General features: G+C 37.4%; 1 protein-coding gene across 1 annotated transcript in view; it reads right to left on the bottom strand.

The window, feature by feature from the left end:
- Window positions 1–9,011: 9,011 nt before the first annotated feature.
- The window catches only part of NCAM2 (neural cell adhesion molecule 2), a 262,883-nt gene continuing 255,464 nt past the window's right edge, over window positions 9,012–16,430 (bottom strand). Inside the window, exon 18 of the mRNA XM_425540.8 lies at window positions 9,012–15,297. Within this exon, the coding sequence (XP_425540.7) occupies window positions 15,186–15,297 (112 nt within the window). The 3' untranslated portion in view covers window positions 9,012–15,185. The remainder of the gene's footprint in view (window positions 15,298–16,430) is intronic.

Genomic DNA, 16,430 nt, shown 5'->3' with positions numbered 1-16,430 from the left:
AAACTGTTGAAAACCACCTTTCCTACAACGTGAATGAGTGCAAAGGGATTGTCCTGCTACTCTACAGTAGATCCTGTAGTAGATGTGCTGAAGAGATGGGTGAGAAGAGTAGGGATGCCTGTAAATTACCTCGTAGCCAGTGAGTAGGACAGAGCTTATCATCCCAAATAAATCCAAGGGTCATCCAGAACGGCCAGGGCACCCATGCTCTGCAGCTGGAGTTCTTTGATCCATACAGAGAGTGAAGAATCTAATAGCAGTGGCACCTCATTATCCTCTCTCCGTCAACAGAGGAAATCAGGCACAAAATGAGCAGACCCTGGCATAGGCTAATACTACATCACAGAATGAGAGGTTATCTTCTGACTTGGAAACTGGACTCATTCTAACGGAACTACTCTCTTTCCAGCAGCCAACTATTCTGCCTTCCTGCTCCATTTTTTTTCCTGCTTCGTTTCTCGCATAAAACAATATGCATATAACAGAAATTGTTCTGTACCTCTAGCTAACATTTAGTATACACTGCATTTCTATTTAAGGCATTGGGAATGTCATTAGGATAATAACTAACCAGTAAAACCTTTTCTTCTCCCTCTATTCAGCCTTCTGTGCTGCTACAGAAGTAGAGGATGTTAATTACCTTTAACAAAAGCTGAATATCTAGTGATCTTTGAAAAAAGAAATGGCTTTAAATTAGAATATTTTCCATATGCTAATCTTTGCATACTAGTAAATTTATTTTATCTTAGCAAATATAGCCCACTTAACCCAAAATATTCACTTAAAAATCCCATGAAAGAGCTGCACTGAGAAGTAGACCTATTTATAAGCCATCAGTGAATATAAAGCACTGACTGCATGTCATCTTTGGCACAGAGATTTGCTCCTATCCGTGTGATAGGAATGTCAGAGATACTGCAGGATAAGGCGTAGGTTATACTTGTTTAAAGACACATATACTGAAGTTAAGGGGAAGGCATAAGGAAATGTGGACAGTGAAAAAGCATTGATAGTGAACTGTTTTCATTATCTATCTGCTCCATCCCTGTGGAGTAAGGCCTAACAGAAAGAAAGCCTACTTCTGGACTCCTTAAATATGGACTGAATTTGGTTTCATTAGTAAAGTGAAGCTTTGATAAAATTACTACCAGTCGTTGAACATGCTGAAGGAATTTACTTCCCTTTGGTCTCAGTGGAATGCACAGCATACTCTTTCTAATTCCGGCCTTAATTGCAAGTGGTTAAATCAATGATGGTTATTTCACAGTGGCAGGAACTGACTGAATCCAATTCACTTATGTCACACTGAGACTCACAATAACCTAGTTGGAATTTTGCATATTCCTATTTTCATTCTCATGCAACACTGGATATCCTAGCACAGATGGTTCATCTTCACAATACTGTAATTGAATGTGTATTATCTCAGATGTTTTGGCAGTTCTGGATGGTCTGAGGAGGTTGGCTAGCTGAAGCAGTCGACTGGTACAATATTGTGATGAAAAGGAAGAAATTATGATATTTGTTTCTGAAATACTTTGTAGAAAGTGATGAATCTATCTTAATTCATATGCAAGTACAGAGTTTTTGCATTGAAGAAATTACACTGTTAAGAAATAAAACCAAACAAACCCTACAAGCTGCATCTATATGTCTGTATCTAGTAAGCTGAAAATCTTTCCTTTGGGAAAATACCGTTTTTTTCTTACTCTAACAGAGTAACATTTAATAGAACAAAAAAATAATGAAGAGAAGCTGGGCCTAGAGGTTATGTGTATGTTGTCTGCATCCAACCAATTAGGATCTAAAAACATCCACTTAAATTATACTGCTACTCAGTGTTATGCTCAACCAGAACAAGAAGAAGTGTGTGGCCAACAGGGCAAGGGAGACAACTGTATTCTTGTATTCTATCCTCGTGAGGCCCCATCTGGAGTACTGCACCCAGGTCTGAGGCCCCCGGCACAAGAAGGATACAGAGATGTTGGAGTGGGTCCAAGACAGGGCATGGAGCTGACAGAGGGCTGGAGCACCCTTCCTATGAAGAAAGGAGAATGGACTTGTTCATTATGGAGATGAGAAGGCTCTGAGAAGAACTTATGGTGGCCATATAATACCTGAAGTGGAAAATGGGGAGGGGCGTGTAATGATAGGATAACAGGTAATAGTTTTAAACTGAAAGAGCGCAGATTTATACAAAGAAGAAATTATTGATAACGATAGTGGTAAAGCACTGGAACAGGTTGCCTAGAGAAGCTGTGGATGCCCCATCCCTGCAAGTGTTCAGGGCAAGGCTACATGGGGCTTTATGCAACCTGGTCTAGGGGAAGACATCCCTGCACATAACAGAAGGGTTGGAACTAGATGATCTTTAAGGTCCCTTCCAACTCAAGCCATTCTGTGCAGTTTTAAATGTAGCATGATGCAGTGGTATCCTAAGTACAAGTATTGTTGCAGAAGGTTAGGAAGGAGGAGAGACTGTAACTAACACAGCAAGTCTCTGCTATATTCTGACATATTCTTGATTGTCACGTTAGCACACACCTATGAGACTGATAATCTCTTGTTAACAGTTTGTTAATATGAAGCAAATACGTAGTGATCAATTTGCCTATAAAAAAGACACAGCACAGAAATGGTGTATTTGAAATAATTCTTAGTATTTTTTTATTACTAAATACATTAAAAACAAAACAAAACAAAAAACAAACAAACAAACAACAAAAAAAACCCTCCCCCCAAAACCATTGGCTATGAGGACACAGCAACTTCCATTATTGTCTTAACAGTATTACCTACTGCTGTGCATTCAGGCTGTTAGAAAATACTTGCAGTCTATTCTTCTACTAGAAAATCGCAACCTACTTTGAACTCATTTGAGTTCAAATGAAGTACAAATGAAGTTTAACAAAAGAAAGTGTAGGAAGAATCAAAGATGCATGAATTAGTCATCTTTGAAATGAAGACCTGTTATTTTACTGTACCAAAGAGTTATTTAAATGACTCATATTACATGGTCATTCTGTGAGAAGGTCTAGAGAGAGCTAGGATTTTGATTTATAAACAAAACAAAAATATAGAGTAAATATTTTCAAGGCTTGGCAGCCCACCACCAAATTCTCCTCTAGTACACTCAAAATTGGGCATACCTGTTAGAGGCAGCATTTTCTCAGATATAAACAAGTACCACAAAAACCTTTAATGGTACATATACTCTATTGTCTAGCATACTCCTCTGATCTACCTACATGCTCAGATAAATTATTGAAGTAAAACATACAAATTAAGACTCAAACACAACCTTTTGCCCAAATGACAAACTTTTTTCTAAGCTATGGAGCTGTTCTGAGGATAAGTTTGGTAAGATCTGTAGGTCATGCAATGGAGCCATGAATGACTACATCTGGGAGTGGTCCATCAGTCCAAGAAAGGGCCTGTGCAGGTAGAAAGGACGACGGAAGCAGCAGTGTGCTTCTGCTGTCTTTTGTTTTTAAGATTCAAGTTTGACAGCAGAAAGCTTACATAGAAGAATAATTATCCAATTACACAAATTAAGCTTAATTTCTTTGCAAGGCTACTCTAAAAATATCCATAAAAAAGACACAGGGAATATAATTAATCTGAAGCCTGCAAAAATTCCACCTCAGGCAGGGCTTTACAGCACACCTAGCTGCTCCATGCTTGTCAGTGGAATTAGAGAAATAGAGCCAGAGAGGAAAGAGATGAATTGCTTACAGAACAAGGAAAATGCTTCAGTCACAGTTACGTGCTCAGTACTACAGGAACAGGCCAACACTAGGCATGTCAGAAACCTCAGGGAATATTTGGAAAACAAACAAGCAAACAAACACTAGAACAAAGAGCTCCACAAAGAGCAGCTTGCTTTAGTAGAAACAGTCAATTACATCAGTATAAACCAAAGAAAAGGTATGACTTTGGGGCTTACACTCCTCTGCTTCTTTTCTGTGTTTATAACAAATGACTCTACAGGCCTCTCAGTTTTCACCAGTAAGACAATGTAAGGCGTGACCAGGTCTTCACTGCGAACTTGAGATGGCTGCTGCCACTGTGCACACCAAGGAAGACCATAACCAGCCACGCGGGAAATGCAGCCACTGTATGAAATTCTCCCATTCCCAGTCAAAATTCACAGTAGAGTAATAAGATATATTCAGAAAGTTACGAAGAATTAGGATAACTCTACCCTAATCACCATCTCTAGCTATCAGGGAAAATCATCAGATCAGACATCCCATGTATCTTTTGCATAGATATCTTTCCCACCCCCCTACACAGTTGGACAAGTTAGGACTTCTTATGGTATCTATCTAAAATTTATGATGTCTATCACTTGCTTTTCATTGTTTAAAAATATTTTCTACCACCAAATGAGTTATTTTGGTTTTGATAAATTTTTTTCAATAAACTTTCAATCTTATTTCTCTCAGTAACCTTGTAATACAGACTTTGCCTAACTCTACATCATACTGAAGTCTTTCTACTCATCTCAGCCATCCTACTCCTTTTCAGAATAAAACATTATCAAAAAGTATTAAACATATAATTCTTGCCCCCAGTACGTATTTCTTGTGATTTATTACATAAACTTTCCCTCCTTACCCCTCCACCATTTTTTCTGGGTTGACTACAGATTTTGGGGCTAGAATTATGGTTACTTACCTCTTCAGCATGCTTGGTGTCCTTAGGTACTGCAGCAATACCAGTAAACACTAAGTTTGCCTATTACAGTCATTCTGACAATAACTCATTTTCTTAGAAACAAAAGATAAAACTTTAACCCCTTTGAAGCCTGAGTGCCATCCTGAAAAGAGACTATCAAGCAAAAATAAATTCTTAGAAGAGGTTAATTTTACAGTTACAGGTAGTTATGGATGTTTTCAGGATGCTACTAAGTTAGTGTTTCATTAGTTTGTTATGTTGCTTCAGTATTTCTGGGGAAAATCAAGTGGTCCGATATAGGGAGGAGATAGTTGCTATGTTCTGAGCAATGAGCCAACGTGTGATTGCCTTCTCTCACAGAAGTCACCAGCTGTACTTTAGGGAAGTCATGCACGTGTCACACATCTCACAGCATAATCAGTCAAGATAACTTCTGTTTTGGAGCTGAGCATAAACATTCAGTTTTTTGTAACTGGAATTCAGAATTCTTTGGGGTAGAGGTAACAGTATCATGATCAGTGGTAACAGGTCTGCCCCATCTAACCCAACACTGCCACACACCAAGAGCACATGCTATGCCCATGACTTGGTTATTGTTCCCCATCCCCGAGTAACAGCAACAACTGAAGTATAGAGCAAGTGATTAGTAAAATTTGCACCACAAGAACCGAATGCTGTAATACATCACAATGCAAACGTACAAACATAGCGTGAAGTGGCAGCAAGAAGATTTCTCTGCCACAAGACCAAACAAAACCTACTTTTAATCTAAAGCTTAAATCTTGCAAATGGTTCAGGCTCGTTCTTATATTTATTGCACGCAGTCTCACTGAAATCAGTAAGATAAATGGGTCCATAAATCTTAAGCACAAAATAGACAAGGAAAAGAAACATTGCTTTCTCCTGGCCATTGATTTGCTCAGCCCAAGGAGCTAGTGCCCAGCATGGAAACCGCACCTCCCGCGCCTCAGCCCTGTGCTTCCCATCTCCATGCAGGCATCTGCTCTCCCACTTAAAACAAATTACAAATGACAAGGAGCTTATCTCTCAAGGATCTAATACAAAATATAACAAGATCTGTCTGCTAAGATAGATTTATCTACTTGTAGCACTATATTTTTCTCAGCTGCGGAAAAAAAGATAGACCTAAATTGTTGGAATGAGCAACATTATCGTACTTTAAAATGTTGGCAATTGACATTTACCCAATTCTTATCTCCAAAATATTGTTTTCCTTCCAAGCCCTTAACCCTGGTGCAAAGGTTCGCTACCTTCTTACTGCTCCGTGAATTTTCTTCTCGCTCTGCAGGCCCCGAGGTCATCCCCAGCCCTAACAGTCCCTGCACACCACATGGGCTCTCCCCAGCTTACCCAGACCCGCAGGCCATCAGCATCAGCTCCAGCCCCAGCAAGGCCAACACCCTGCCCTGCCCAGTCACAGCCTCACCAGCTTGGCCCACAGTTAGAACCGTATCCCAGCCCACTCAGTGTGAGGCTGCTGCCCTGCCGCTCCTGGTGGGGTGTTGAGAAGGATCGGGCAGCAGGCCCTGCTGCACCCTGAGGGCTACACACAGTGCCCCAGTCTCAGGGATTTGCCGGCCCTCACGGCAGCTTCACAGTGGTTATCATCAGAAATAAACAATCAATACTAGCTTTAATTAGTGAGGTTAGCTATAAATTCATCAGCAAATGATAGATTGGTTTTAGTGATTCTTATGTCTGTTCGTTACTGCTTTGCTGCCATGCCCTCAGCCACCAGATACTGAGTGGGATCTGCTAAGTGGTGCCCCAGAGTGATGCAGGGAACAAGCCCACAGAAAACAGCCTGACACTTGGTCACATTTGCAGCACTGTTAGGTCCCCAACCCTCAGCACAGGCCAATGATATGAATCCTTCAGGTGTTTCGGCTTAAGGGGTTTATGCCAGTGAAGAACAGAAGTGGCAATACAAGCAACAGCAGTATTACAATCACATTTTTTATCACCAGATTATGCAGCTGGTGTTTGTTTTCTTTCACTCAAAGGCACAAAATTATTATTTTAGAGACTGAATATCTTTAATTTTCCAAGAGACTGCTTTCCACTGAATGTATATTTTCTACATAGGTCAGAACAAAACGCTGCAACCCTTGGGCATGTTGTGAACAACAGGAAGGCAGAAGTGCTGCTGCAGTGTAACACTCAACCCTCACATCCTACAAAGGAATGGCTTCGTTAGATCACTCCTCTTCAATGAAAAGCCATAGGAAACCACTAAGAAATGTCACCAGTTCATTTTGTCATACTTAAAAGACAACGGTTTGAATTGCATTGCAAATGACCTTTTAATAAAACTTGCAGAATGCTATGTCCAAAGAGTCATTACATTTTGCATGATCTTTACTTTTTAAATATATCTGTAGATTCTCAAATCCATTTAAAAGCAATTGTTTCAAAAGTCGTAACTTTTATTTTTTTGTTGTTGCTCTGGAAAGTATCCTAGAACTACTACTTATCTTTCTCTTTTGAATGGTTACAGGTGACCGAGCCCTTCGGATATAAGTAAATTATTACTTTCTTCCTCCTCATGATAAAACTGTACTGAAGTAAAATTTGTTTATCGTGTCTTGGACTAAGGTAAGGAAACTGTTTTTCTTCTACTTGAAAGCTATCATTTGTTCATGACATTTGCTTAATAGAAGAAAACTTTTCTTTTTAATTCTTTTTTTTTTTTTTTTTTCTGTTCATCTTATTGATACGAGTGTTGGAATGAATTCTAGAAATTCATTGCATGACCTGATCCATCTGCTGACAGACATTTAATTCTGTTTTTCCAGCAGTGCTGTTGCCGATGTTTTATATTGGTATGATTGTGGAATAATTTAATTGCTGAAATTTAAGTGTTACACTGATATAGATAATGTTTCATAAACCAAATAAGTTTAAACCACATCCTCAAACATAAACGTTTTCCATGTAGGAATGAATTTACAAATATTGTTTGTTTATCATGGTCTGCCAGGGCCCAAATGAGAAAGATTATCTTTTGCTTATCCAGGAATACATAGTGTGACACTTCTCCATTTTATTCATGTCCTTGGTGGGAAGTTATCCATATCTAGGTTATTAGCAATAACACGGGTAAATAAATTATCAAGTTATCTGAATCCACATTTAAATAGGTTTTCTTGTATTTTGAGTACTAGGTCTGAAATACACCAGAGCATCAAGGCTGAATCTTAAAAAGTTGATTCAGTTTCTGAAGGTATCCTACATTATCTTTGCATGATCAGTAATTCAAAATAGTTGTATTTACCATTCACCTGTAAATTAAAGGGGGACCTTTCTTACCACCAGTGCACTGAGCTGATTAACTATCAAGATAGCTGATCCGAATTTATGCATAATCTGATGAAATATGACTTCTGAGCTAGACACATACCTATATGAAAAAGTTTCACACTGATGTCAGCTCTTCTAAATCAGTTCTCTTTGGCTCAGTTTTTTCAACCATTTTGCTAATTGTTAATGTTGTCAGTGACATTTAGGGAAGCACATGGCTAAGACATCTGCTGAATCAGAACTGTGGAAAAAAGAAGATACAGCTGTGAAGACACTGTTGTATGAAACCTTTTTTTTTCTTTTTCTTTTTTTTTTTTTTTTCCCCTCATATGTACAGCCCCCTCCATCCTTTGGCTCATGCAGTTTGTTAGAGAAAGCTGAACCTTGAGCACTAAAACACAATTCAGCAACTGTCTGTGCATATCGAGCCTCTTCATTTTACTGGTAACAAGAGAGGGCACGGCTGTTCCTCTGCCTTTTCAGAAAAGTTGCTTAACAATGCTGTCTGGATTGCTTAACAACGCTGTCTTCACTCATCCTCTGTCTTAGCAGAGGATGCCCATTTCGTGGCAGACAGTGCCCAGCCTGCTATGACCAGCTCCTAGTGTTCCTAACACATTTACAAGCCTTCAGGAAGGCTCAAAGTTTGGCAAAACAAGCTAGCTTCTGCTCTTTGGCTTGAGTAAACCAAATGCCTTTTAAATGTTGCACTCTCATTCTTCAGAAAAAAGGAATATCTTTCAATGCTAATATATAGTGGCTGATTGTAATGGGCCTCGATCTCTGCTGGAGACCGGGCATGCCACAACAGTAGTTCTTAATAACAATGATGTATTTTGACAGAAAAGAGAATAATAAATTGCATAAGTGCTTGAGCATTATTCAGTACTTCTACAATGGAGGAAAAGAAGCAATTTATATGCTTCTTTTTGGTAATAAGTCTCCTAATGAATCAGACATCATTGACAGAAAGACACTTAGCAAAAATAAACGTGAACTACAACACTTCATTAAAGTAAAAGTATCTTTACTATTAATATACAAATGGTGAAGAGTGACAAATAATTGATATACTTTAAGCCATACTTTCAATGTCTCTCATAAATACAAAACCAGCATCTGCGATATTACTTCTTTTTACAGTATAGAGATATATATATATACACAGCATTTCATAGGGACATAAGATTTTGAAACAAGAAACAAACTAGCTCCAGTGGTAGCTAACTTATCAATATATAATTCAGGTGGTATATATCGCAAGTGGGCTGTTGACAACGTGTGGAATAACAAAAACAATATATGGTATGCTTTAGCTCATACTGTACACAGCATACAAATACATACCGAGTGCTTGTTGTAGCAGGAAAGCTTTTTTGTTGTTGTTATTTGTTTAAATCTTTTATGTAGCTCAAAACTCGTAGTGAGAACTCTACACCAAGAGCAACAAAATTATCTTCCTGGGGGGATCTGATTACTTTATACTATCTGCCACCAATCTGGAGGGACTTTCCCTTCCCCCAGCTCTGTACTTTACATTTAAAAACACAGTCTTCTCACACAGCAGACTTAAAGGATGCAGCAGGGCTAACATTACCCCTACTCTAGTTTTTACAGTCTGCAGCAGCCTCTTTTATTTTAGTAGCTCCCCACTTGCCCACCAATATCTATACGGCCTCCTGGTTTCTGAGCCCTTTCTCAGTCCATTCGTTTGCACTTGTTCTCCTTTCCTTAATTCTGTCAGCACTGAAGCTGGTCATCTTGCCTGCTCCCAATCCCACCTGTGACTTAAAGCTGCCAATACAAATATGGCAATAAATACTTATTTCATTTCTCTGGGCTAAAAATGGCCAATATTCAAGTTTGAAAGTCAAACGTCATGAGGTTCACAATGCCTGTTAAGAGGAGAAATAGACAAGTAAACTGTGTTTTCTCGGAACTGGGTCCAAAGCCAAATTTCTAAAAGAAAGGTTTCTTTCTAGCTCAGGTTCACATTGGAAATATTGAAGGTCACTTAAAATTTAGTGAGTGGTTTCCAGGGAATGATATGGAACAATCTGAAAAAGGGGATGGAACGTTTTTTTTTAAATGATACATTTAACCATGGTAGCTTTGCATTGATCAGCACAAGCATCTGAAGTTAAACAATGTGATTGAAGAAGAAACAATACTTTGTAGAATGTTTTAGTCATTGCAATCCTAACATACTATTTAGAAAGATGTTTTATTTCTTCTTAATTCTGGACATATAAGTCATGATCAGATATCTTTATCCATGTTTTACTGATCGCTACAAACTCCTTATAGGCAAGCCTTCTCTGTGCAGAATGTTAGCAGGAGCTAGCATTAAATATGCTAGGATAGCATATTTAAGTTCTGCTTACACCTACATGACTCAACTGGACAAAGACATGTGGAGCCTCACCGAGACAAATGGATGAAATGCAGGCCCCACTGAAGTGAGTTTGTGTCCTAAACCCCAGCGAGACCTGGATTCCCCCAAGGCCCTACTTGCAGTGTTTTCTGCACCTCTCTGTAGACCTCTCCTTTAATCATGAGTGAATGCCACCCAGCAGACACAACCACAGGTTACACAAGGATAGTGAGGCCACAAATGACTGCAAAAGAAATATTCACTGCAGTTTTACTCCAGAGGTAAAATGGTGGGAATATGTTCCTCGAGGAACATCAATATGTTTCTTGTCATCTTTTAGATTTGAGGAAAGATGATAATGTTTTATATCTAAGTGCCTAAATAAAACCAAAGAGACTTTTTATCTGACTCTTCAACTTGAAAAATTGGTCAAAACACCCTTTCATACTCCCCATGTGCTCCAGCTACGTGAATCTTTTCAGCAGTAACACACCCACAATGACCCTCACTAGAATTGTGATTGCAAGAGTGTTTTTTTTTTTTTTTTTGCCAATTTTGTGTTTAAAATATTAAACTGAATTGAGAATACTGTCTCCAGTTTACTTTCAATGAGTATTTGAGCATATCTGAGCAGAAATGTATGTCATGGTAAAGCTTTCAAATACTTTAAACAGGCTTTGTAGACAAATTATTGAAGATTTTTCTTTAATAAAGCAAAGTGGCATGCTATCAAAAGGCACAAATACATTTCCATTATCTGGTCTAGGAAACAGAAAAATGGCATGATTATTATACTACAGTTTGATGATTGGCACTTAAATAAATAAATACCATCATAAAAAGAAAGCCACTTTTTGGGTGAACATCAATGCAGAGGCTGAAGACAGGAGGTGGAATTTACTATACCATGGACTGTTGTCAAACAGCCTTTGTATGTGACTGTCACTGTGTAACTACGTTGTATATATCAAAGTCAGCTCAGTCCTGCACGCTTTTCTATGAGAGTACATCCATCCTCCTGCTCACACTGACTCCACTGTTGGATGCCATATGAGCAATGCCACAGTTGGATGCCATATGAGCAATGGGTTTAGCCACACAAAATTTTCTTGCAAGGCCTGAGGCCTAAATAAATTAAACTTTGTCACATTAGGCATTAACATCACCAGAATAGTAAATATTTCTGCAACCACCAAAAACAAAAAACAAAAAATCCCCCCACAAACTTTAGAAGTTAAAAAAAAAAAAAAGAAAACAAACAGCAATCAAACAAACAAAACCAGAAAACCTCTCCATAGTACATTTGTGTACTAAATTGTAAAATGTTAATTTTTTTTTGTTGTTTGTTACTATTGTGGTAAATCAGAATGTACATTTATTAAAAACAACAATAAAAAAAAAGAAACTAAGTCATTTTACTTAATTTTACTCCCTATTTTTTGTTGAAGAGAGATTGTCACTGCCACGTTCCATTTTGTCTGTAATTTCAATGGCGCCCTCTCACACTCCTCCCTGGAGTACGTTAGCGTAACAATTCAGATTATTTTTACAAATAGTTATATTCTGTCAACTCTTCTGACATATCATACCAACACTTAAAATTACTTTTAGACAGTAAAAGTGACATTTATACAGATACCTGGTTCTTTTTCTTTTAAGTCTAGAATCAGAAAAGAAAATAAAGACATGAGGTTACTCCAGTTCGACGTATATCTTACAAATTACAGTGAGCTGTCCCTCATTTGGAAACATTTGCAAGTACAAGTGGTTTTGAGAATTTTGTCACAGTTTGGCTTTCTCCTGCAAAGCACAAAGGCAAAACATAAGAGATAACCTATTAATCCACAGACCAAGGGGCATGCTTGGAGCAGTCTACCAGTCAGTAATTATGAACTGTTCAATTCTCAGCCCAACTGGTAAGAGACTTAAAATCAGGCAGAAAAGAAACACTTCTGGAAATAGTTTTTGATTTGTATTCCAATATAGTAGGAAATGCTTTTGCTTCCATTATTGAAATAATTTTCTGCATTTTTTACTAGTTGATAGTAGGACAGGAGTATTAATACCAAATGTGCTGAAGAAACCTTTTAAATCCTCCAATCTTTTCACACTGGGATTAGAGGCTGTATTAAAAACAATCAATCAAACAAACAAAAAAAGAACAAGGAAAAAAAAACATTAACAACAAAAAAACAACATCCGACCTATAGTTGTTAGGCCACGTTAAGTTTTTTGCGTAAGTTTTAGCAAGAAGTACTAGAAGTTGAAATGCAACTACGGTTGAGCCTAGACAGCATTAGCCCTGCATCCATTGTATAGGAACCTCGTTGTGCAAATGATCGTGCTGGCTTCAGAAAAAGCACCATTTGCTAAGTGAACCTTGACTTATTTGAGAATGCACAGCACCACCTAACGTTGTGATGGCAGGCAGAAAAGGAATGTGGTCTTGTACCTTCATCTTGGTAATAATACTGCATGAGATGACGCGGGGTATGGATGTTCAGGCCACACCAATCACATCCAACTACTCGAATTTTCCAGGTCCCTTCCTCGCATTTCAATAGAGGGAGAAAGCCCAGTTGCATATATGTACTTTGTAGAAAGAATATATATTCACATACATAAACAAGACAGCCTTAATTATAAAGTAGGGGACAGTTCTGCTCACTGTGTACACTACTCTGAAAGAAACAGGGCAGAAATATAACAGGCAAGCAGATACTTGATAATACTGCCTGCACAGTATGTGGGAACAACAGTGACAGGCTATAGAGGAATATCTTCATCTTTCTTTTATCCAGAAGTAATTCCTTAGCATTTAAAGAGACTATTATGCAGCAGTTTTAAATTATTCTCTTTCATGACTTTCGTCCGTCATTGCTCTTACCCGTACTTTTCATTTTGGTTCTGCTTTTGTGGGAACTTGGCTTCTCATCTAGCCACATCAGCATTATGCCTCTGCCCTCAACTACTTGGTTCACTGTAGGTTTTTCCCAAAGTGACTAAAAGTAGTTTTTTTTTTTTTTTTTTTTTTCTTTTGACATAATATTAGTGCCTTTGAAAAATAAGGAATATCTGAAAATTCATTATCTCCTCAACTTTTTCAAATCCAGTAATGTCTGGGTTAACAAGAAGGTTAATGTGCCATTATCCTCAAATGTAACAACATTCTTTTACATTTCACTTTTAGCTTTACTGCACAAAAGTCAACCACTTTGACACAACTACAAAATATCAGCTAAGAGTTGATGATGTTCTGTGTGAAATTAGGTAGAAATTTGCAACTAATAGCAAAATTTAGATACAGTATGTCTCCATACTGTACATAAATTATGTCCTCCTATATAAATTATATAAATAAGTACATACCGTACTGGACATAATTTGCTGAGTAAAGCTCCACTTAAACTTTGAGTATGACTTTGATGTGGAAAATTCACAAGGTACTCTACAGTTTGATCCTAACAAGTAGAATTTTCTAATCTAGTCCACTATTTTATTTACTTCTTCCAAAGAAATATTTTGAATAGGTTGGTAGATGTGCATACACTATGCTGGAATGGAAGCAGGATGTATTACTCCAATTAGTGTCACAATTACATCAATATTAATTAATATATTCTTTTTCATCAAATAAATTAGCCAAATTTCTAAGTAGTGCATATTATCCATAATAATAAAATAGATTATCTTAAAAAATGCTTGACAGGAAACAAGTATTTCACCTAATACACAGTCTGATTAATTAAAAATTTAAAAATGTTCCTAACCACTTAGCCAAAGTCTTTCCATCTGTTCTTATATTTCTTGTTGTAAGATAAAAATTCATAACATAGCAAGAACTTCTTTAATAAGGCCAACTTCAAATATTTCACATACTGATTCATGATGAAAATATATCTACTACACTAAAATGCAGTTTATCCCTTGACCGAATGGTTAGAAGAGTGAATACTACATACGCATAAATACACTGGGGCAACTAACGTGAGTTTGTGTTAAAGGTTTCCTTTGAAGCCAAAAGTTATTGAAAAAAAGAGTTCCCTTTCCACACATTTCCTACATTCCAGTTTACACACAACCTTCCAAATGTTAATGAAGAAAACCTGGCATTCTGAAAACCTTGGGCCTTTGAGTCACACTCTGAAGTTAGGATGAGGCCAATATTTGATAAAATATTCAGCCATTTTGATTTAAATCTGTACATCATAGTTATCATTTTTTTATGATACAAGAGAACCCAGGTAAAACTATGGGTGGAACTGGCTCTGTGTTGTTGAAGACATTTTGTTGCTTTTTTCTATTTCAAGTGATATGCACAGTTGGAATGACTATTGAAGTGTCTGCCAGTGATAAGATCTTAAATGTTATGCTGAGATTGGTTTTCATTTTTTAAGAGGCAACCTCAACTTTTCCTTGATTATAAATGGAAACAAATACAATAACATATGACACTTTATGTATGTAGATTGCCCTGTAAGATCTGGAGAGACATGATGTGTTGTTCGTGGTTAGGGGTGCTTTGCCAAGTATTCTTCTAAATAGGCATACTTTTTCATATAATAAGTTATAGTTCTTATTCTGAATATTTTTCCAATTTATACCATGGGACTTGGTGTCAGCAAAACAACATACTAAAACCATTAACAAAAAAATAGAAAAGAACTGTAGACAGGAACTGTTTTATCGTATGTACACATGTACTAACTATTCCAAGCTTAAGTTTCCCAGGAAATTAAGGTCAGCTGCAAAGTTTTGGTCACGGGGTTGCTTTTATCCAAATGTATTATCCAGAAAGCTGTAGTTTATCTTATGCTTTGCTATCATCTTCTTTTGACTGGATGATGTCACTAGCAACTTTGATTTCTATGGTTTCTGGATTTAAAGCTTCTTTCCCATTTTCCTCCTTCAGTGGCAGCTTCCTATCAGAAAAAAAGAGAAATCATGGACATTACAAAAAATAACAAACAATGTGGAATTTAAATCTACAATGAGTGCATTCTTTAAACAGTCCATAGTGTTTATAGAACCATCAGTCAATGAAAATAACATGCAGTTATTTTATTATGAGTATTGAGGTTCTTTGTATTTAAAGAAATTAATATTAGTTTCTCCCAGGTCTTGTGTGGATGCATGGAAGACATTCAGATGGTATTTTAATTTCAGAAATGTTCCTTTGAGTCTTACAATCCTAAATTCCAATATCAAGGGAATCCCCACTCTTATTTACAGGAAAGACAAAACACTGATTTCTTTCAAAAAGTTCTAAAAGATCATTCCTTACTGCTGCTAGTTAGCTGTCAAAAATATAGCTGTGAAAAATATGTATGGTTTAGGTAGATGTTTCTGTAATAATATCTCTTGTAGCTGTTCATCCTGATTCTAGTTTGGGTTTGTTTTCTGTTTTTTTTTTTTTTTTTTTTAACGAGGGAGTATATGTAGCTCATCTGTAAAAATAAAATGTAAGAAAGTTTCCCTGAATGTTAGGCACAAGGTTAGACAGAATCCACAGTCAAGAAAGAAACAGGCATCACATAGGCATCTTATAGATGAAATAATCCCTTTCAAACACATAGACATTCCTGACACTCTCTGCTGAGTAGAAATTTTACCTAATTTAAACTGAAGATTTAACTCTGATGTCTTTAAGGCAGCCCAAATTAGCCATAATGAATCCTGCCTTGTATGGACGCTGCCTGATTGATTCGTCCCTGAAGCTCTTCCCTCCTGCAAGCTAAGCTCTTCCCTACAAGATTGCTGTTGCACCTGTGGTTCAGTGTGTGTGTGTGTTATTCCTCCAGAAATACTTAATTTTATCCTATTGCATCCTCCTTTTCTTCAGAGGCATCTCACCCATATTTCATTTTGCTTCTCTGCTTTATCTGTTATGACTTGTGAATGAGCAGAAGGTCTTGCAGTGTTCCCCTAGAGCCAGTGTCCCTTCAGATGTCCTGACTGCCTGATGCTTTTGACTCATCTTTGGTTTCCTAAGTGACACTGCCCTGAATCTTTAGCTAAACCATCTGACCTCCACCCAGCTGTGCTTTGCACTGCT

This window comes from Gallus gallus, chromosome 1 (assembly GCF_016699485.2).
Source record: "Gallus gallus isolate bGalGal1 chromosome 1, bGalGal1.mat.broiler.GRCg7b, whole genome shotgun sequence".
In the NCBI taxonomy this organism is placed as follows: Eukaryota; Metazoa; Chordata; class Aves; order Galliformes; family Phasianidae; genus Gallus; species Gallus gallus.
Note: the sequence above shows the minus strand (reverse complement) of the source record. Positions and strands in the feature narration are given on the sequence as shown.